The sequence below is a fragment of the Perognathus longimembris genome, chromosome 23 (assembly GCF_023159225.1).
Source record: "Perognathus longimembris pacificus isolate PPM17 chromosome 23, ASM2315922v1, whole genome shotgun sequence".
Lineage (NCBI taxonomy): Eukaryota > Metazoa > Chordata > Mammalia > Rodentia > Heteromyidae > Perognathus > Perognathus longimembris.
In genome coordinates, this window is record NC_063183.1 from 9,218,797 (window position 1) to 9,239,833 (window position 21,037).

At 58.4% G+C, this 21,037-nt stretch overlaps 1 protein-coding gene across 3 annotated transcripts in view; it reads right to left on the reverse strand.

Annotated features, from left to right (window-relative positions):
• The window catches only part of Abcc1 (ATP binding cassette subfamily C member 1), an 87,632-nt gene that overhangs the window by 28,748 nt on the left and 37,847 nt on the right, over positions 1 to 21,037 (reverse strand). For all 3 annotated transcript variants that reach the window (XM_048331753.1, XM_048331752.1, XM_048331751.1), the window contains exons 11-24: positions 19,648 to 19,740; positions 18,884 to 19,087; positions 14,342 to 14,488; positions 13,297 to 13,384; positions 13,016 to 13,091; positions 11,755 to 11,881; positions 11,200 to 11,376; positions 9,956 to 10,123; positions 9,371 to 9,539; positions 4,383 to 4,470; positions 3,428 to 3,560; positions 2,788 to 2,995; positions 2,025 to 2,335; positions 804 to 1,003 (exon numbers count right to left, since the gene is read on the reverse strand). In XM_048331753.1, the coding sequence (XP_048187710.1) occupies positions 804 to 1,003; positions 2,025 to 2,335; positions 2,788 to 2,995; positions 3,428 to 3,560; positions 4,383 to 4,470; positions 9,371 to 9,539; positions 9,956 to 10,123; positions 11,200 to 11,376; positions 11,755 to 11,881; positions 13,016 to 13,091; positions 13,297 to 13,384; positions 14,342 to 14,488; positions 18,884 to 19,087; positions 19,648 to 19,740 (2,189 nt within the window). The remainder of the gene's footprint in view (positions 1 to 803; positions 1,004 to 2,024; positions 2,336 to 2,787; positions 2,996 to 3,427; positions 3,561 to 4,382; positions 4,471 to 9,370; positions 9,540 to 9,955; positions 10,124 to 11,199; positions 11,377 to 11,754; positions 11,882 to 13,015; positions 13,092 to 13,296; positions 13,385 to 14,341; positions 14,489 to 18,883; positions 19,088 to 19,647; positions 19,741 to 21,037) is intronic.

Below are 21,037 nucleotides of genomic sequence, written 5' to 3' on the forward strand. Positions count from 1 at the left end.
AAAACGGCCAGAAGTGGTGCTGTGGCTCAAGTGGCAGAGTGCTAGCCTTGAGCAAAAGGAAGCCAGGGACAGTGCTCAGGCCCTGAGTCCAAGGCCCAGGACTGGCAAAAACAAAAACAAAAACAAAAGTAATACCCCCAAATTCTCATCAACTGCCAAAGGCTGGCCCGGTTTAAAACCGCCTCCCAGGGCTGGAGATGTAGGTCAGCAGGAGGCCGGCCTAACACTTGTGGGGCCCTGGCTCTGACCCCTGTGTGCCAAAACAGCAATCACAACAAAAATAAAGGAAGTCTCTTCCCTAGAGAAAGATCTAGAAGATCATAAGAAACAAGCTAGTGTTTTCAATGCTCATCATAGTCCTAGACTCACCTTAAACTCAGAAGCCTTAAAGATGGACTATTCTGCTTTTAACATATAAACACATTTGCCTTTTGTTCTGTTAAGACAGTGTCTCACTTGTAGCTGAGTCTTGCCTCAAATTCCTGATTCTCTTGCCCCTTCCCCCTGACCTCTAAGGGCTGGGATTACAGGCACTGTGCCATCATGCCTGGCATGTTTTATTGGCTTAAAACTTTTGTAAGCCATCATGTGGTCTGTCATGAGAGAGATGACTTCCCCATTGTCATCGTGAAACTGGAGGGAGGAGAGGGGGACCTGGCTTCCCACCATGCCCCCGATGGTCCCGTGTGCAATACCACACTTGCCGGGACAAGAGGTCGCAGCTGGCCATCACGGGGGCTTGTGTAGCACAAGCTAGTTGCCATGGTCACCCCGTGTGCCACCTCCACCGGGCCCACGCACACCTGTTGGCCACAATGCTGGGGTAGTAGGCCTTCTGGTTCTCGTCCACCTTCAGGTCGCTCTGGCGAACGAAGCGCTCCTGGTCCTCGAAGGCTCGGATGATGCTGACCCCCAGCAGCGTCTCGTTGAAGTGCGAGTAGACAGGGGAGCGGCTGACCGACTCCAGGCGCTTGAGCTGCCGTGAGGAGGCCACATAGAACCTCTAGGGGGAGAGGAGGTGGGGGTCACAGAGGGGTCCCCCCCGGGGGCATGGATGTGGAGGAGCTGAGCAGCCAGCAGGCAGCCCCCGGTCCCATGGCCTGCAGGAGCAGTGACAACACTGTGGCAGGAGACGGGGCTGGTGTTGACAGAGCCATCTGTCCTTCCTCCTAGTGACGGGGACACTGAGGTATGCGGCACCAGGCCCCTCCATCTTCCCTCTGATGACACCGTATCTCACGAGCTGCTCCTACCCTAACCTGGGTACCCGGCTAGGGCTGGCACGGAGAGCTGCTGGCGGCTTGGGGAATCCTGTGCATTCTGGCTTCTCTCCCTGTGATTGTGAGCCAAGGGCTCGTGCAGGGGCGGCAGGACCCTCAGCTGGAAGCTACAGCATGGAAATCTATCGGCCAGTGCCAGCAGCCTGGTGTCACGAGGACTCTTAGCTCAAAGATGGGAGCTCCCTGTGCGCCTGCACCCCGGGACTGCACGTCCAGCATGCCTGCGCCTGCGCCCCAGGAATGCGCGCCCAGCACACCTGCACCTGCGCCCCAGGACCGTGCGCCCAGCACTCCTGCTCGCCAGGTTTCCTTCCCACTGTGAGGCAGAGCCCTGCTAAGTTCAACGCAGTGCAATGGCTAGTGCAGACCCAGCCCCCTCAGGCCACTCCCGATCTCATGGTGGGAAACAGGACATGCTAGTCGGAGCCCCAGCAACTGCCCAGGACCACGAGGCCAGTTTAAGAGCGGAAGACTTTGGCAGCCATGGTGAAATAAAATTAAACAAAAAGGAAGCCATAGTGACAGCAACAATAATCAGGGTAATGGGTACACCCTGCACCCTGTTGTTGCTACCTTCCTTGTGGCTGTTATCTGCAAGAGGCCTAGGAACTAAAGGATGAAAACTTAAAGCCACAAAGAATAAGAAAAAAAGGAACGACAGCAAGGTCTTTAGAGCTGCGACCTTTGTCTTCTCTCATGTCGTATCAGGTTATTAGACATGTGACTGAGGAGCCGGCCCCTCACCTGCACGAAGAAGTAGACGAGGCCCAGGGGCGGGATGATGACGGCGGCGATGGGCGTGGCCAGCAGGATGATGACGCAGGCGCCGATGACGTTGAACAGGGAGCCCATGAACATCTTGATGACCTGGGGGATCATGGAATCCACCGTGTCCAGCTCCTTGGAGAAACGGTTCACCAGGTTCCCACTGGGCGTGCGCTCAAAGAAGCTCATGGGCGAGCGGAGGACGTTGCAAAGCAGGTCCAAGTGCAGGCGGCGCGAGGCCAGGATGCCCCCGATGGACACAGTCATGGAGTAGCCGAACACAGCAATCCCTGCGTGCAGGACACGGGCGTGAGTACCGACAGGGGCAGCCAGGGACCTACGCCGCCGGGACCCCTCAGCTCACAGCCAGCTCATCCCCACCCGCCTCACAGATGGCAGAGAGAGCCCTGTGTCCAGTGAGTGGTCAGACTCCAGCGGACTGGAATGCCCACCTGCACCGCGCTGGCTGGCCAGTGTGGGGAGGGCAGCCAGACCAGCTCTAGGAAAGACTGGCTGTGTGCACCCAGGTGGACACTCCACCCTCTCTGAGTGGGACTTCCCCCGGCAGACCACGACAGGGTCCTGCTGACTCAGTGGCCTCGATTCTCCATCTGTGAGATGGGCACCCTGGTGCTCCTTCTTTGTGTGTCCCATGGCCATGGGAAACACAGCACCCAGAAGACATTTGTTCCACTTGAAGGTGAGGTGCCACAGTGAGAACAGTGGGACGGGAGACACCCACCTTGTGAAATGCCCAGGGCCCCATAGACGCCCAGCCAGAACTCTGTGTGCCCCTGGGTGCCATTGATGATGGGGTCGTCCGTCCAGAGGCTGAGCCAGTAGTTGGAGGCCAGGGCGGAGACATGGTTGCACAGGAACAGGAAGAGGCTCAGGAAGGAGAGGAAGAGGCCGATGGCCTTCATGTAGTCCCAGTACACGGAGAGCTTCACCTGGGGGAGGGCAGTGCAGGGCCCGAGCTGGTCAGCACCTTCACAGCTCCCAGAGCCCCCCGGCCCACCTCTTCCGCTCTCCCAGTGCCCGGGAGAACATGCGCAGAGATGATGGTGAGGGGGAGTCCCTCCCGGGGGGGGTCCCTCCCCTCCTCCAGTTCCCCCTGGAGTGGATGGGGGCTAAGGGGAAGGCCAGCCCCAGGCTTGCTATCCCTCTGATACTCAGGGCAGGGGACCCCGCTTGGTCACTCCCGGCTTGGGAGCCCCTTGTGTGGGAAATGAGGGCTAATTCTGAATGCCCCCCTTGGTGGTGAAAGACACAGTCTGTCTCTCGCACTGTCGCCTTGGTTTCTAGCCCAGCAGAGGCCGGGCATGGTGCTGCTGCATGCAGAGCCCGGTGAGCACCCAGAGAGCATCATCTTGAAGCCTTACCTTGCCCGTCTGTGCCTTGTCGGCCTCCATCAGCCTCCAGGCCTCCTCCTTGGTGCCGGCCTCCTGCAGCTCGGCGCTGCTGGCATGGTGCTTGCTGGCGTCCCCACTATAGGAGGAGGAGCTGCTTAGCTGCCTGGGAAAGCAAAGGGCAGAGCGTCAGCCCGAGGCTCAGGGGCTCGGAGGCTCGGGGAGGGGCCCCCATGCTCTTTTCAGGGGGCTACAAGCCCCTAGGGGAGGACATGGTAGGAAGCAGGTGCTGCGCATGTCCACCTATGAGGACCCGGATGGCCCACGCGAGGCTGACTACCACTGGAGGACAGGAACCGTTGAGGAAGCGCCTGGCGTGGTGGCGCAGACCCGTAATCCTAGCACAGAGGTGAGGGTGCATTTATTTGCATGCAATTTGAAATTATGGCCTAGTGGCAAGAGTGCTTGCCTCATATACATGAGGCCCTGGGTTCAATTCCCCAGTACCACATATACAGAAAATGACCAGAAGTGGTGCTGTGGCTCAAGAGGTAGAGTGCTAGCCTTGAGCAAAAAGAAGCCAGGGACAGTGCTTAGGCCCTGAGTCCAAGCCCCAGGACGGGCAAAAAAAAAAAAAAAAAAAAGAAAAGTTCGAAGAGTAGAACTGTTAATTTATGATTCTGTATGTTCTGCCTTGCTTTATATAAATATACGTATTTGTAACTTATTGTTCTGAAAGAGTGTCTCCTATTGCCAAGAGCTGGCCTCAGAAGTTGGGTCTTCCTGCCTGTGCCTCTGCTGGGGTTACAGGCGTGTGCCATCACGCCCAGGTTTACTGTGACTGCTTGCAAGGGTAGGGCCGGCCTCCGAGTGATGGAAGCAAGGATCCATAGAGAGCCCACAGCCTGGGGTGGGGACGGAGCTCTGGCAGGGCAGGGCCCAGGCTAGCCTCCTGCTGGGGAGCCCCCCCACGCTCCCCCGCGCTCACCTCTGCAGCTTCCCCATGCTGTCCGACACCAGCACGCCATTTTCCACTGGCTTGGCCTCCTTCCGTTGACCACCGAGGCCTGGGGGCCCTGAGATGATGCAGAGCAAGGAGAGAAGAGCTGTCACCTTCCGGGCAGAGGAAGGTGACTCGGCTGAGGCTCCAGTAGGGCCCCAGCCCCTGCAACACCAGACCCCCAGGCTCTCAGGGGGGCTTTGCTGCTGCTGGCCTGGTCCAAATGGGGAGGGCAGTGGCAGCAGGCAGAGGCCCATGGAGTCTGGGTCACTGCACAGACCTCGTGTCTGGGGGAGGGGAGCCCTGGGGACAGTGGCTATGAACCCAGCAGTAAGGGGAGCTGTCACCATCTGACGGGGGGGGGGGGCGCCCTGTGGGGTGTCTGCCTGGTGTCACCAGTGCTCCCCAGGACAGGAGCCCCGACAAGCAGGCTGTCAGCACCCAGCATCCTGTGCAGCCTACAGACAACACCCTGAACCTGCTCCTGCACTCCTGTGCCAGGAGAGATACACACACACACAGACAGACAGACAAGGGAGGTGTGGAGGACTAGCCTGGGGAGGTGGGCAGAGGGAACCCCAGATACGTGGGAAGGTTCACTGCCAGGCCAGCACGGTGTGGCATTCACAACACAGAATGCCAGAGGCCACAGGGCGCCCCAGGACTGAGAGGGAGCCCCAGGACTGGAAGGGAGCCCTAGGACTGAGAGGGAAGGGGGTCCCAAGCCGGCCCCACAGTGAGCAACTTCCGAGCACCACCACAGCCAGGCACCCGGAACTGTGGAACTCCTCTACTTCTCGCTGTGCCTGGAGGACAGAGGTCTCTCGGAGCCTCCATGTGTCCATCTGCATAACGGGGCCACGCAGAGCTGACCCCACCAGCAAGAGGCTGCCGGGGGCCCAGAACAGCTGTACTCATGTGCTATCTGAGTATGATTCAACTCAGTCAAGACTACCAATCTCACTTTCAACAAACCCTTGAAGGTCTGTGTGTTTTCTTAATTAAAAGACACAAATGGAAACCACCAGCCCTGTGGTACAGCAAAGGAAGAGGGATAACAAGCAGGATTTCCCTGCAGCTGCAAGCAACCAGCACGAACACAACCACAGCTGGGTGTGGCCTTGACCACCTCTCTCTGTGGGGTGGGCATGGCCTTGACCACCCCCTGGTACAGGGGTGGGAGTGGCCTTGACCACTTCCCTCCGCAGGAGTAAGGGGCCCTCTGACCCTCTGGGGAACCCATCCTGGGGGTGGCATGCAATCCATGGCTCCCAGCGCTGACAGGAGCGTCCTGAGCTCTGAGGACCCCTTCCCTGGGTCACTCCGAGAACCAGCAGTGGCCCCAGGACCAGGCAGCTGCAGGAGACGCTTGTATGAGGCACTGTCGGGTCCTGGACCCCAGCCTCTCAGCCTCTGAGCAGGGACACCCTCTTGCTTTTGGCTTTTAGGTTGGGTTTCCGATGGAGTCTCACACTTCTGCCTGGGCTGGCCTTGGACCTCGATCCTCCCAAGGGGCTGGGGTTACAGGTGTGTGCTAATACACGAAGCGCCGGCTGCACTCTCTTTGGTTTATGGTAGCCAGCGTTGGTTCTGTGGCTTGCCTAAGAACCCTGGGTCCGGCCCTGAACCCCACAACAGGGCCATCCAGCCATCAGATTCCATGGCACAAAGCCCCCCACCCCTCTGCCCACTGAGGTGTGAGGTCACTCACAGCTCACCACCACCCTGCACCATCTGAGCCCCAGGACCCTGGGTGGCATCTGCAATGTCACTGTCACCCATCCAGCCCGTGCCAGGGGCTTCAAGGTCTCTATGGGGGGCACCACCCAGGGTCCTGGGATCCCGGAGACCCAAACTGAACCCCAACACTGGCTGTAAAGTGCTCTGGGCCCAGCTGGGCATGCAGTGGCCTCCCAGAGCCTATAAGCAGTGCTGTGCGCAGCCATGCCATGTCCTCGGCTCCAGCCCCCGCCCCCCCCAGGGAGTGACAAGATGGACAGCGTGTTAGGTTCTACACCCTGGGCCTCCATCTGCACACCACAGGGAGAAAGCCCGAGTCCCGACCCCAGCCCAGAGCGCAATGCCCCCCATACCAAGGCCAGCGCATCCCTCAAGAGCCACCACGGCAGCCCAGCATGGAGACTGGGCAGGCTGGCCCAGGCTGCCCAAGGAAGCCAACCCGGCTCCCAGCCCCCACCACGACACCTGAGCTCCCGCCTCACCCCTAGAGCCCTGACCCTTACCACGGGTCCACACCCAGCACCCCCAATCCCCATGCCAGGGATAGCGCAGTCCCGGGAAGGGGCCACTCCATCCCACGCACAGCACATGCGCAGGTGGACAGCGTGGCCTGGGAAGGGCCAGGAACAAGCGCCACTGAGAGCCCCGCCCAGAGCCGTGGGGCCTCACAGTGCACAGTGCCCACCACAACTAAGAAAAAAAAGCCAAACCCCTCACAAGCCCTGGACCCACGGGTTTTTATACAGGGCGGTGTCCAAACAGTGAGGGTATGGTGTGATTCACGCCCCTGTCTTTTTTGTAGTTGGTGCTGGTGGTGGGGCTTGCACTTAGCACCTTGTGCCTTCTAGGCAGAGGCTTCGCCTACGGCCTGAACCACGCTCCAGGCCTTGTTTGCTGTGCTTTTGAGTTTTTGTCTGGGGTGGGTCTGGACTGAGATCCTAGTCCTCCCATGTCCCATGTAGCTGGGATGACAGGTGCACGCTGCCATGCCCCGCTTGTTAGTGGAGATGGGAATTTACTAACATGGCCTTGCTCAGGAGGTGCTGGGAGTCCTGGAGGAGGGCCAGCCAGCCTCCAGAGGAGGGAGGGAGAGAACGAGCCAAGTGACTCTTTATAGTCAGCACCAAGATTTTGCCCAAACTTGGAACTGCCGGGCGGCATCACCCAGCCTCATCCCCCGGGGCAGCCTCCAAGCCCTCCTCCTCAAGGAGGAAGAGCAGCCAGCCAGGGCGGGAGGGTGGCCAGGGCGGGAGGGTGGCCAGGGCTCTCGGCTCAGCCCAGTGTTCAAGGCTTTTCTGTAAAGCAGAGAGGCTCATCAGCGTTAAGAAAAGAGGAGTGCTGGTGGCTCACACCTGTAATCGTAGCTACTCAGGAGGCTGAGGTGAAAAGATTGAGAGTTCAAGGCCAGCCTAGGTGAATTTAGGGTGAGCCTGTTTCAAAAAGTGCAATATAAGCAAAAGACCTGAGGGCATGGCTGTCTAGCAGCTGTGAGGCCCTGGGTTGAATCCCCAGTAAGGCCTACCCTCAATGACTGTGAAGGGCTTTGCACACCAGACCACTGTGAAGAAACAAAACCAGGGAGGAGGAGGAGGTGGGTGGGGGGAGGGGAGGAAAGATAAGGGGAGGGGAGGAAGGGGACAAGGAAGGGGAAAGGGGAGGAGGAGGGGAGGAAGAAGAAGGCAGAGGTTGTAGGCATGGTCTGGCCCATGACAGCAAGACCTAGACTGGGTCAGGAGGTTGCCAAGTGCCCCCAGGGGTGGGGGCACAGAGGGACCCCTGCTCTCCTGGCCTTTGATCCTTTTCTTTGGTTTGGAAATGTCAGTTACTATATATCTAAATAGATTCAGCCTGTTTTTTACGGCCCCAGCAGCCTCCCCCCCCTTGGCTGTGAACCCCAGAAATCCTCCAGACACAGCCATTTGCCAAATCTGCTTCCCAGCGAGAGCCCCCCGCCCCCACGTAGGCTTAGCTTCCGGCAAATGATGGGGACGGGCCCAGTCCGGGGGAGCTGCTCACTTCCGGTGGCAAGCCAGGTTCTGGCTCCGGCCCCACAGCAGCGCCGGCCTTCCTTGGCAGGGATGAAGCAAACGTGCCCATCTGCACACGTCTGCGTCATGAGAGGTGAACAGACATAATTCTCAGACTGACAACACCCCATCACTCTGAGTGCACCCAGACACAGCACTCACCCCAAGTGCTTCCAAAATCACCTGCTCATTCCAGCAGGCAAAGTTTCCCTCGGTGTGAGCCAAAAGCATGGCACAGACACAGCCAAGGTCACAGCTGGGGCGGGCTAGGGCTGAGCACCCAGGAAGTGGCTGCGAGCCAGGGCCTTGTCTCACACCGTGCGCAGTGGGTGGGGAGGCCACCCAGGCCGGTCTGGGGTGTCTCTGTGACCTGTGGCCCGAGCCTGGGGGCTGCGCAGAGGACAGGAGCCATCTGCAGGGGGAGGTGGCATTCTCATGGCCAAATTAAACAGCAGCGTGCATGGGAAATAAAGGAGAGCTGGGCAGTGGCCCACGTTTGCTCAGCAAGACCGATCTGAGGGCTGGGGAGGGGGGGACCCTGAGCTGGATATACCAATTTATAAATAACAACATCCTCCCCCCACCCCCAAGAGACTGAGACAAGAAACTGCAGCAAGAACAAGGAGGCCAGACTTATAGAACTTCCCAACCACTAGGATATAGACAAGTGGAGACAGAGTCCCAGAGGGCTGAAAAGCGGAAGGCAGGGCTGGGGGTACAACTCAAGTGGCAGAGCCCAAGGCCCTGGGTTCCATCCCCAGTACTAGAGTGGGGGGAGGGCAGAGAGGGTGTACACACAAAGGCAAAACCAAAATCACAACTCTGAGGCCAGGCCGGTGATGGGCCTGGAACACAATGGCGCCTCTCTTCACAATGGAGACACAAGTACCACTGTCAGAGAGGAGGGGAGTGGCCCCAGGTGCAGGGAAGCGAGTCTAGAACCAGGGAGAACAGTGGGCTGATAGAAAGGGCCTCAGGGGTGCTCTCAGGAGAGGCTGGGCAGGCCTGCCCTCGCAGCCCAACGAGACCCAACGGACCCGCCTGACCACCCTTCCACAACTAAGGCCACACCAGTATGGGACACCTGGTATGGGAGCACCGGGCAATGCTGCAGCTCAGTGCAGTGCCTGGGTCAGAAACGGCCAGGGCATGGGGGCTCTGTCTTCTAGTTGGCCCCCAGGGTTGTGGGGCTGCCACTTGGGTCCTTACCGTCATCTTGCTCCGAGCCTGCGTAGGTGCGCAGGAACTCGGCGAAGGCACCGTCCCGGGCCAGCAGCTCCTGGTAGGAGCCCATCTCCGAGATCTTGCCGCCGCTCATGACCACAATGACGTCCACCTGCGGCAGGTAGCTGAGGCCGTGCGTCACCAGCAGCCGCGTCTGTGGACACAGCGGACACAGGGTCGTGAGGGCCCTGCACCCAGGACAAAAGAGTGCAGGGGCCTGAGGCCCTGCAGGGAACTCTGGGCTGGGCTGGGCTGTGTGGGGCGGCTGCTTGGACCAGCAGAGTCTATGACTGGCCTTTGGGGGGAAGGGGAAATGAGCAAGGCAGGGGAACACATGCTGCCAATGGGGTGTGGGGATATCAGGGTCACAGGAAGGCAACATGGGGACACACTGTGACTGTCAACAGGGAGGGATGGCCTGGTTTGGGGGTAACCCTGCTGTGCACGCCTGGAGCCCCTGCACCCTCTGCCCTGTATACTTAGTTCGTGGTAGCCATTGATCTTTTACACCTGGAAGCATCGGCCCTCAGCACTGCCTGATGCAAAGATGAGTGGTGGCCCAGCAGGTACCTTGTTCTTCAGCAAGCCCTTGGGGCCGACCACATGCTCAAAGATGTGCTTCCCCACGTGGGCGTCCACGGCCGAGAGCGGGTCGTCCAGGAGGTAGATGTCCGCATCGCAGTACACGGCCCGGGCCAGGCTCACCCTCTGCTTCTGGCCCCCAGACAAGTTCACACCCTGTGGGACAGGGGCAGGCAGGACCTCAGGGAACACTGGATGAGGTGGGGCCTGGGGCAGTTATGACAGGGCCACAGAGAGGGCCAGCCTTGGAAACTAGGAGAAAGGCCGGCTGGCGACGGGGAGGAGGCCGCAGCGCCTGCTGGCCTTGGACTAGATGGGGCACCCTTCCTACGGACATCAGCTCAGAGTTCTGCCACAGCTAAAGACCCCTGATCGTGGACTGCATTTTCTTCTTCCAAGGAGCCACTGATATAACTCACCATCTTGCCAAATATGGCTGGTGAGCTCTGGCTTATGACTAAGGGCCAGGCCAGGCTCTGTGCTCAGTGGCCGAGGCACCAAGCTCCGGGCTGACTGCAAGGGGTGCTGGCACACAACAGCCAGAGGCCAGCCAGGGGCCTACAGGACCAGGTGGGAGCCCAGGAGTAGGGCAGCACCAGAGTGGGGGAACCTGTGGCCATGGGCGGCACCCAAACAGCCGCTCTCTTCAGCAGTGACAAGGACAAAGCCTGGTGGATCTCATAGCCTGGGCTATATAACAAGATTATCTTAAAGAACACACCCATAAAACTAGCTACTCACGCAGCTGAGATCAGAGGACTTAGGTTCAAAGCCACCTTGGGCAGGAAAGTTCCTGAGACTCTTATCTCCAATTAACCACAGAAAAGCCGGAAGTGAAGCTGTGGCTCTAAAGCTATGGCTCGAGTGGGAGAGTGCGAGCCTTGAGCCAAGAAGCTCAGGGGCAGTGCTCAGGCCCTGAGTTCAATAGCCAGGACCAGCAAAGATCATAAACCTCAAAACAACAACAACAACAAAACTAGTACAAAAATGTAGCAGCAGGTAAGAAGTGGGATACGGCTTGGCTCCCTGGCAGGGCGTCCTGGAGAAAGTCACTCAGTGCGCCTGTTCCTCCCCTTCCTCAACCATTAAATGGGGTCCACAATGACTCCTGCCCCCTGGTGCCGGGAGGACCACATGGCTGGCCCATCGCGGCCACACACAGCTCTCCTGGGGCTGAGCACACGTCTGCGGTCACCCCGTGGGGAGCGAGGAGGGACAGACGTGACGCTGACCTTCTCGCCGATCTCGGTGCGGTCCCCGCTGGGGAGGATCTCCAGGTCGGGGAGGAGGGCGCAGGCCTCCATCACGGTCCGGTAGTGCCGCTCCTGCAGGGGCCGGCCGAACAGGATGTTCTCCCGCAGGGAGTCGTTCTGGATCCAGGCCTGCTGGGGCACGTAGGCCACGGAGCCCTGCGGAGCAGGCGGACAGGGAGCGAGACAGGCGGACAGACCCGGTCAGCCCAGGCCACAGCCCCCAAGAGGGTGGGAGGGGAGGCACTCAGCGCAGATGTGGTCAAGAACAACAAGATGAGCCATGTGTGTAGATCGGGGAGGAGGGAGGAGGACGGGCGGGAGGGGTTCCCCTGGCTGTAGGGGCTTGGGCTGGGCTAAAGGAACCCCAGGGATCCACGTGCGGCTGGGAAAGCAGCGAGGGCCTGGCGAATGAGCTGGATGCCCACTGTGTGCCAGCCCTCGGCTGTCCCGAGAGCAGGAAGCAGCAACACAGAGGCCGGGGACCCGCAGGGGGCAGTGGAGGAGCCCGCCCCACCCCACCCCGTCCCGGTGTACCTTCAGAGCCACGTGCCCCTCCACCTTGTCCATCTCCGCCAGCAGGGCTGAGAGCAGGGACGACTTCCCGCAGCCCACCTGGCCCACCACGGCCACCAGGGCACCCTCAGGCACTGAGAAGGAGATGCTGGAACAACAGGGGGGCGGGGGGGGGGGCTCAGCGCTGGCCTCAAGGACAGGCATGGGTTGGGGTGGCATGGTGTGCGACAGGGCTGGGAGGGCCTTGGGGGTGCCACCGCGCAGCGCTGAGACGCCTGGCAAGTGAGGTCTGAGGGACTGCCCGGCCCGCCCCGGGCCCCCCACACACAGAGGGCCACAGGCACGTGAGGCTCTGACTGCACCCCTGGAGAGATCCCGTGTGCATGGATCTCCCTCTGCACAGACGGTGGCGATCAGGATGGTGGCTGGAGGCCAGCCCAGGGCCACAAGCAAACAGGGACCCCCGCCCCAATCTCAGTGAATAAACAAGGTGGGTGCCCATCACTCCAGCCATTTGTCAGCTGTAAAATAGGGGGAATCAAGGTCCAGACGAGAACTGAAAAATTACTTAAGGGAACCTGCCAAATAAATGGGAGGCCTGAGTTCAGGACCCTCTACCACAAAAATAAATGAAAGAAATACAGAGAGGAAACTACCCATCCGACTCTATCCTTGCTGAGCAAGTATGGGGGAGAAGAGAAGCGAGAACAGGAGGGGATGGAGGCAGCGAGGTGCCTGAGGAGGGAGGACGGGTACAGATTAGCTCCAAAGCAGGCCCAAGGACATAGTTATATTTGAAGCACCAAGGACTTAAGCTGGGTATAAGAAAGAACTTCCTGAGTTTTCTAAGTAGGCAACAGGGAGCGATTTCTTGACAAAATAGGAAACGAACGGCCTTTTAGCCAGGAGGTCAGGGAGGAGCCATTTAGACAGCAACCTGGTGTCTGAAAAGGGCCCCTTGGCTCTGAGTTTGGGGGATCTTAGGCAAAAAGGAAGGCCCAGACAAGGTGCTCAGAACACAATCGCACAGCGAGGGGCCCCTGGATCACACAGGACCTGAAAGTGGGCCTTATCCATTACCCAAGCCCCAGGTAGGCTATGCAAAGACGCCGCTCTGAGGGACCCTCAGCACCAGTCACCCTTCTGTGTGTCCCAATGAGAGCTCAAGCACGTGTGGCAGGAACCATCTTCCAGAGGGGCAAGTGAGGCTCCAGGTTGGGACAAAGCGACGCACCCTGGGTCACGGAGCTGGGCCTGTGCGCATGCCCACGCCCTGGCTTACCCATTCAGGCTGGGAGCCTCACCCCTGGCCCACGTGAACGTCGCGTTCTTCACGGTAATGCTGTGTGAGCCCCCACCTGGAAAGTATCAGGGACGCGGGTCAGCCAAGCGCTCCAGCCTCCAACGCGTGGCCTCGCATGCCAGCTCTGAGCGCCACTGCCACCAGTCCAGGCTCGGGCCCCAGCACTGCTGCCCACCCGGGAGGAGGAGGGCGGCCCACTCCTGAGGTGTCCCGGCCAGGCGTGGAGGGGCACTCGGGGCAGGGAGGGCACTGCCACCCACCGTCCTTCATGGGCTTCCGCTCAATGCTGTCTGGCTCCAGCTCCTCATGGGACAGGAAGACCCTTAGGCGCTTGAGGGAGACGCTGGCCTGCGGGGTGAGGACGGGCATGGGGAGGAAGGTTCTAGAAAACTGCTTTTGTGGTCAGGTCAAACCCTCCCTCCTTCCTCAGGTTCTGCACTGAGCATCAGTGGCTCATGACTGCCATCATCCTAGCTATTCAGCAGGCTGAGATCTAAGGATCGTGGTTCAAAGCCAGCCCAGGCAGGAAAGTCCATGAGCCTCTGATCTCCAATAAATCACTAGAAAACAGGAAGTAGTGCTGTGGCTTAAAAGGTAGAGCACTAGCCTTGAGGTGAAGAGCTCAGGGACAGCATCCAGGCCCAGAGTTCAAGCCCCAGGACTGGCAAAAAACTAAAATAAATTATAATAATGGTAATAATAAAATAAAACAAGTTTTCCTTCTTGTTTTTCTTCAAAGGCCACCCTGGCAGTAAAGGGTAGGGGAGGCGGTGGGTCTCGATGACACGGAACCCCAAAATGGTGTCACCATCTGCGCTGGGTCATTTTAACAATGGTTGGCAATGTACTCCTAACTAAGGAGGAAGAAAGCCACACAGTCCTCATGGGTGGCCGGCTCAGGGGCTAGGACAGGCACACCGAGGAAGAAATGGGGTCCAGGAGGGGGAGGCAGGGAGACCAGACTGGATGCTGACACTGGGTGGGGTGCCATACCCCCTGTCCCCCCCCCACCCCATCCCCCCCCCCCCCCCCCCGCTCTGCCTGCTGTGCATTTCCACCTTCTGTAACTGAAAGGCTTTCTGTTTTCCATCCCCACCTGGGAAGCCCAACCTTTGGGGAAGACAACCCAAACACTGGCTCCCTGGGTGGGAGGAGAGGGGCAGGCCCGGCAGCCTCTGCCCCTGGCTCCTCCCACCCCCATTCCCTTCATGACCCTCTTAGGGGTCAGGTGGAGGCCGGAGCGGGCCCCGCCCCGCCCACACGGAGGGAGAGCCTGGGCCTGGTGCGCCAGCCCGCCTGCAGTACCTGCACAATGCTGCTGATGACCATAGGGAGGATGTTCAGGGGGAAGCGGAGGATGTTGAACAGGGCCAGGGATACGAAGGCCTTCTGCGCATCCAGGACGTTCTTCTCGTCCACCATCACATACACAGCGAAGGTGGACAGGGCTACCTGCAGGCAGAACAGGAGGGCTGAGCGCTGGGCGGGGAGAGGCACATCCCTGGGGGCCCGGGGCTGGCCCAGTGCCAGGGGTCCAGGTCCTGGCCCCAGTGCCACTGCGCACAGGGAGGTCAGTCCCCCGCTGGCCTCAATTCTCCACACCAGACACTGCCTCAGGTTACCACATGCAGCTAAGGCTGGCCTCGAGCTTGCAATCCAGCCCACCGCCTCCTGAGTGCTTGGATTACAGGCATGCCCACCAGGCCTGGACCTTACCGTAGTAGTACAAGTCCCAGGTGGGGCTCTGGCCTGTCCCCAATGTCTGGAATGGCCTGGCTGGCCGCTGGGGACTCTAGAGGTAACCTTGGCAAGCTCCTCTCCTGTCCCAGCAGGGACGAGGCACCGACCAGGCACCAGCCTCCTCCCGGAACACGCACGGAGCCTGCGTGGCCAAGGAACCTCCTCCCGGTATGCACAGCGCCCGTGCCGCAGCCCACCCGGCTCTGCCATTAGCAAGGCCAGGCTCAGAACTTTCCAGGCTCAGCTGCCAAGAGGGTAGGGGGAAGCTCAGAAGCCACCGGAAGCCGGGCACCCATGGCTCACACCTGTCACCTCATCTCAGGAAACTGAGATCTGAGGGTCACAGTTTGAAGCCAGCCCAGGCAGGGAAACCTGTGAGACTCTCATCTTCAATGAACCATCAGAAGACCAGAAGTGGCACAGTGGCTCAAAGTGATAAAGCACTGGCCTTGAGTGAAAAAAGCTGAGGGACAAGCACTCAGGCCCTGAGATCAAGCCCCATGAAGAGCCCTGTGACGCTCTGACCGGGTGTTCACCATGCGGTGTCCCTATCAGCCAACAGACCAGTACTCTCCTCACTGTCTCTGTGTCTGAGCCCAGCTAACCCTCCAACTCGGCAGCTTCCACCGCCTTCAGCTGGGATCACAGGTATGCAACACCACGCTCAGCATCATTCGTCCTCTCTTGGAGCTGAAGACACTCAATGTGCTTTTTCCAGCTTTCTGAAATGTTCTGTACATGACTGTTTTCTGTAAGCAACCCGCCCCCCAGCACCAGCACACGATGACGGCCTCCCTCTCCCCACCCTCCCCTGCCCAGAACCCTCCACCTAAACCCACACAAAGGCAAATACAATAAAACAGTATTCAGCCCAGAAGAATGCAGTTCCCTTACGGGCCTCACAGCTGTACCTGAGAAGCCTCCTAAGACAAAGCAAAGGCCTGGGGCCACCTTGTTTGATTCCACGGACATGAAATGCCCTGGACAGGTACCATCCACCATACCACACACAGGAATAGTAATAAAACACTTTCCTACACTTTTTCACGTTGTGGGTCAAAATCCCCCCCTTCTCCTTTTCACTCTGAGTTAGGTCTCTAGCATGTGCAAGACAGTTCCTAATACTATTAGTTCATCTCTCCATCTCTCTATCCATCAATCCATCTACCCACCAACCATCCTTCAATCAACCATCCATCCATCCACCATCAATCCATCCATCCATCCAACCACCCATCAACCATCCTTCAATCAACCATCCATCCATCCAACCATCCATCCACCATCAATCCATCTACCATCAATCCATCCACCATCCATCCATCCATCAGCCATCTACCATCCACCCACCATCCATCAACCATCCATCCATCCACCATCATCCATCCATCCACCATCATCCATCCATCAGCCATCCATCCATCCATCCACTACCCATCCATCAACCATCCATCTACCATCCATCCATCTACCCATTTATCAACCATCCATCCACTTATCCATCCATCCATTCATCCATCCATCATCCATCTATCCACTATCCATCAACCATCCATCCATCATCTACCCCTTCATGAACCATCCATCCATCCACCTATTTATCCATCCATGATCCATCCAGCCAGTATCCATTCATCATCCATCCACTCTATATCCATCTATCTACCATCTACCCATCATTCATCCATCCATCCATCATCCATATATCTACCCATCCATCAGCCATCCACTATATCATCCACCCATCCATCTATCCACCATCCATCTATCCACCATCCATCTATCCAACACCCACTATCCACCATCCATCCACCATCCCTCCATCTTCCCTCTCCCCATCCCCACTCACCCACACCTCTCCCTCCTGCCCTCTTCCCTCCCTGGTCTGACTCCAGAGATGCCTCTGCATCCCTGGGGCTGCCCTAGGTCTCTGTCTTCCATCTCCCTGGGTAAACACAGCTTCATGCTCAAGCACTGAACCTGGCAAGTGCCAAGATGAAGGAGTACCTTCTGGGGAACAGCAGACACACATTTTTTCCTAATTAGTCAGAGACCCAGGGCCCAGGGGACAGCCAGGCCCATCTGTTCCTTGCCAGCCACTCCATCTGCTGTGCGTAGATGCCTAAGTACCTCCGCCCATCCCCAGCAGTGATGGCATGGTGGGTTCAGAGGTCAGCCAAGCCCTACTGCTGGGGGGGGGGGGCGGCTTTCTGGTGGAGACGAGGGCAGGAAAGGGACCAGGAAAAGCATGTCTGGGGGTAGTTTGAATCAGAGGATCTGAAGTGCAGAGAAGTTAAGAAAGCCTCCATCCCGCCTTGTTCTAAGTGGAACACAGCCCCCAAGGTTACAGAATAACCAAGTGAAATAAAACTGTGTTGCAGCCAGGCATGACTATGCACGCCTGTAATCCCAGCACGCGGAGTTGGAAGGATGGTGAGTGGGAGACCAGGCTGATCTGTGCAGGGAGGCTCTGGCTCATCACATAGACAAAAGAACAGAAATACGATTTGAAAGGAATAGTAGAGCAGGCCTCCTTTCCGTCCCAGCGTGGGCGGTGCCTGGCCCGGGGGAAGGCCAGGCACTGGGGTGTGGGGAGAACATCACCTTCCAGCCCCCAGCGTGGGGACTCAGAGTCCCAGCACACAGAGGACTCTGACCTGGCCTTGCCTCCTGGAAGGGGTGTCAGGACACACAGAGAGCAGCAGGGCAAAGCAGGAAGCTGCCAAGACCACTCCGGACCCCACCAGGGACTGCGACTTACCACGCAGCTCCCACTACCCTGCCTGCCTGCATTTCACAACACACGCACTGCTGTCTAGACATTTTCCAGAGAGTGACTGGGGGGAGGGGGGAGGAGGAGGGAGGTGGGGAAACCTCACACTGACTTTTGCTCAGTTTTTTTTTTTTTTTTTTTTAAGCCAGAGCCTAAGTACTGTCCCTGGCTTCTTTTTACTCAAGTCTGGCACTCTACCACTGGAGCCACAGTGCCACTTCTAGCTTTTTCTGTTTATGTGGTACTGAGGAATCAAACCCAGGGCTTCATGCATGCTAGGCGAGCACTCTACCGCTAAGCCACCTTCCCAACCCAGCTCTGGTTATTTCTGAGAGCGGATCCTGCTTGTTTGTAGCCCAGGCTGGCCTGGATCATGATCCTATCAACGCTTCCCACCGTAGCTGACAGGTGGGCACGCCACTGCGCTCAGCTTTATTCATGGATTCATCAGGTGGGCCTGGAACTTGCGATCCTACTCATCTCAGGTTCCCAAGGAGCTGGAACTACAGGCAGGAGCTGATCTGAACTACAGTGCACAAGGAGTACCTCCAAGCAGCACTGCGCACTGCACGGTGGCCATGGGCTGTGGGACACAGCCATCAATCATGCACAGTGAGGCCCCGCCCCCTGGCTCACACAGCCATTAATCATACACAGATGAGGCCCTGCCCCCCCCTTCACACAGCCATCAATCATGCAGAGATGAGGCCCTGCCACCTGGCTCACACAGCCATCAAACATGCACAGATGAGTCCCCGCCCCTCAGCTCACACAGCCATCAATCATGCACACATGAGGCCCCGCCCCCTGGCTAACACAGCCATCAATCATGCACATGAGGCCACGCCCCCGGCTCACACAGCCATCAATCATGCACAGATGAAGCTCTGCCCCCCAGCTCACATAGCCATCAATCATGCACAGATGAGGTCCCGCCCCCTGGCTCACACAGCCATCAATCATGCACAGATGAAGCCCTGCCCCCCAGCTCACACAGCCATCAATCATGCACAGATGAAGCCCCACCCCCCGGTTCACACAGAACCAATCATGTGCAGAGATGAAGCCCTGCCCCCCAGCTCACACTCCAGGGAGAAAGAAGGAAGTGGACCAGTGTAATGTGGTCCTGCATGGTCCACTGGTCACTGACCGCTCGAGGCTTACGGTCAGTTGTAATAGGTCACCCAAGCAGTCTGCCTGCTACAGACTTGTGTGCTGTTCAGTCCAACTAGTGTGTAATTGGCCAATGTCCTGGCACGTGCTCCCTCAACTCCAGTGACCCCCCCCCCCGGGTCGACAAGCCCAATGTGCCCTGGGAAGAGGGGTTCACTCACCAGGAAGGGGGTGCAGACCCAGGTGAAGGTGCCTATGGCCGCCAGGTAGGCAGACTTCTTGAGCACCTTCAGCTCCTCCTGTCGGATGGCCATGACCTTGTCCTGGAATGCCAGCTCCCAGGCATACAGCTTGAGCACCTTAATGCCATTCAGGATCTCGTTCATCAGCTTGATCCGGTTGTCCTTGCTCTTCATGTGAGCCACCTGCAGACAAGGCCACCATCAACGGGCCACCCCAGCCCCTAGGCCCCCTGAACCCCAGGCCTAAGCTGAAACTGCTTCGACCACGCTGCCCAGGAGTGCAGGGAGGGCCGGAGGGCATTCCCCGCATGTGGCCCTCCGTACCCAGAGGCTTGGCGTACCTTGCCCTCCCCACTTTTCTTTTTGTTGGTATTGGGGCTTGAACTTAAGCCTTGGGCCTGTCACGCTGGCACTCAGAGGACTGAGGCAAGATGGCACGTGTGAGGCCAGCCAGAGCTTCAAAGTGAGCTCCTGTCTCAAGAAAAAGACGAAAGTTTTAGAAAGATTGTTGCAGCTCACACCTGTTATCCTCGCTACTCAGGAGGCTGAGATCTGAGGATCACAGTTCAAAACCAGCCCAGGCAGGAAAGTCCCCATGAGACTCTTGTCTCCAATGAACCACTCAAAACCCAGAAGTGACACTGTGGCTCAAGTGGTAGAGCGCTAGCCTTGAGCACAAAGGGGCTCAGGGACAGCGCCCAGGCCCTGGAGGCTCCAGCGGGTGGGGGACGGGAGCAGCCTACCTGGTAAGTCTTGGTCTTCATGGCCATCACCGCGTTGAAGGGCACCATGAGGATCATGACGGCCACACCCGCCAGGATAGACGGGCCCAGGTTCTAAGGGACGAAAAGTAGCCATTCAGCAAGCAGGCGGCCATGGGGCCCTGACAACCCACAGACACTGCCCCCTCCTCCCCCGGACTAAGGATGAGCCTATACCAATGATGAGGTGTGTGCAGGCTGCGGCCCCAGGGTCTCCCCAACCTCTCAGAGTACACAGGACCTATGCCCTTGGGGCGCCACGCTAAGGAATGGCAAGTGCAGAATTCTGGGAAGGGAGCGGCACGGGTGGGAACTGCATTTCTGGCTGAGGTGGGTTGGGAATTTGCATAGTGAGTGACAACTGTGCCTGGCTTTTGGGTGTTGTGGGGTGTGAGGGCCCACCCCACCAGTTCACGATCAAAACCTGAAGGGGGGTGGCCTCTCCCACAGTGCTGGGAATTAAGGAAGCACTGGGAGCTCAGTGCGCCAGGCCTCATGGACTCCCCACCCCCACCCCAGCACTTCACCTTGTAATGGATACTAGCAGAGTGTGACACTTATGCCATGGGGGCCCTGCATGGGTACAGGGACCCCCTGGAGGGTCTATACAGCCCCAGGCACTCCATGGTTCACTAACACCCCAGCAGCCCAGCCTGGCTTTTGCCACTGAAGGAGCCAGGGGAACTCGGGGGCTCACACCCACCATCCTTGCTACTCAGGAGGATGAGATCTGAGGATTAGGGTTCAAAGACAGCCTAGCCTGAGCAAGAAAGTCCATGAGAATCTTATCTCCAAGTAAGCGCCAAGAAGCCAGAAGTGAGGGTGTGTGGCTCGAGTGATAGAGGGCCAACTTCAAGCACAAAAGCTCAGGGACAGTGCCCCGACACTGAGTTCAAGCCCCATAACTGACAAAGACAGAGAAGAACAAAAGAGGCTCAAGTATGCTTTCTTGCCACCTCTGTAGATACAGGAGCCTGGCTACAGAAAGGACAAGCAGCGGGCGGCCGCATGCTGACTTCCTCCCATGCATGGCATCATGTCTGCCTTGCATGTCTGCACCACTGGGCCCCACTAGGTGCACAACGCACAGGACGCATGCGCTCATCCGCGTCACTGGGGAAGCAGGATCCCGGCCCCAGCTGAGCATTTGCCCCTGTGCTGCTCTGTTAGCTCTGGGAAAGTTTGGCTGCTGCAGAACAGCAAAGCACTTTGCCACAGAAACCTGGCGTTCCAGGCCCACCGGCCATAGAGGAGAGCCCAGCCCTTGTGCACAGTCAGGTGTGAGTTTAAGGGCTTGCCAGGGGAGCAGGCTGACCTTGAGATCCTCTGGCCTGCACCTCCAGAGTGCTGGAATTGCAGGCAAGCGTCACCA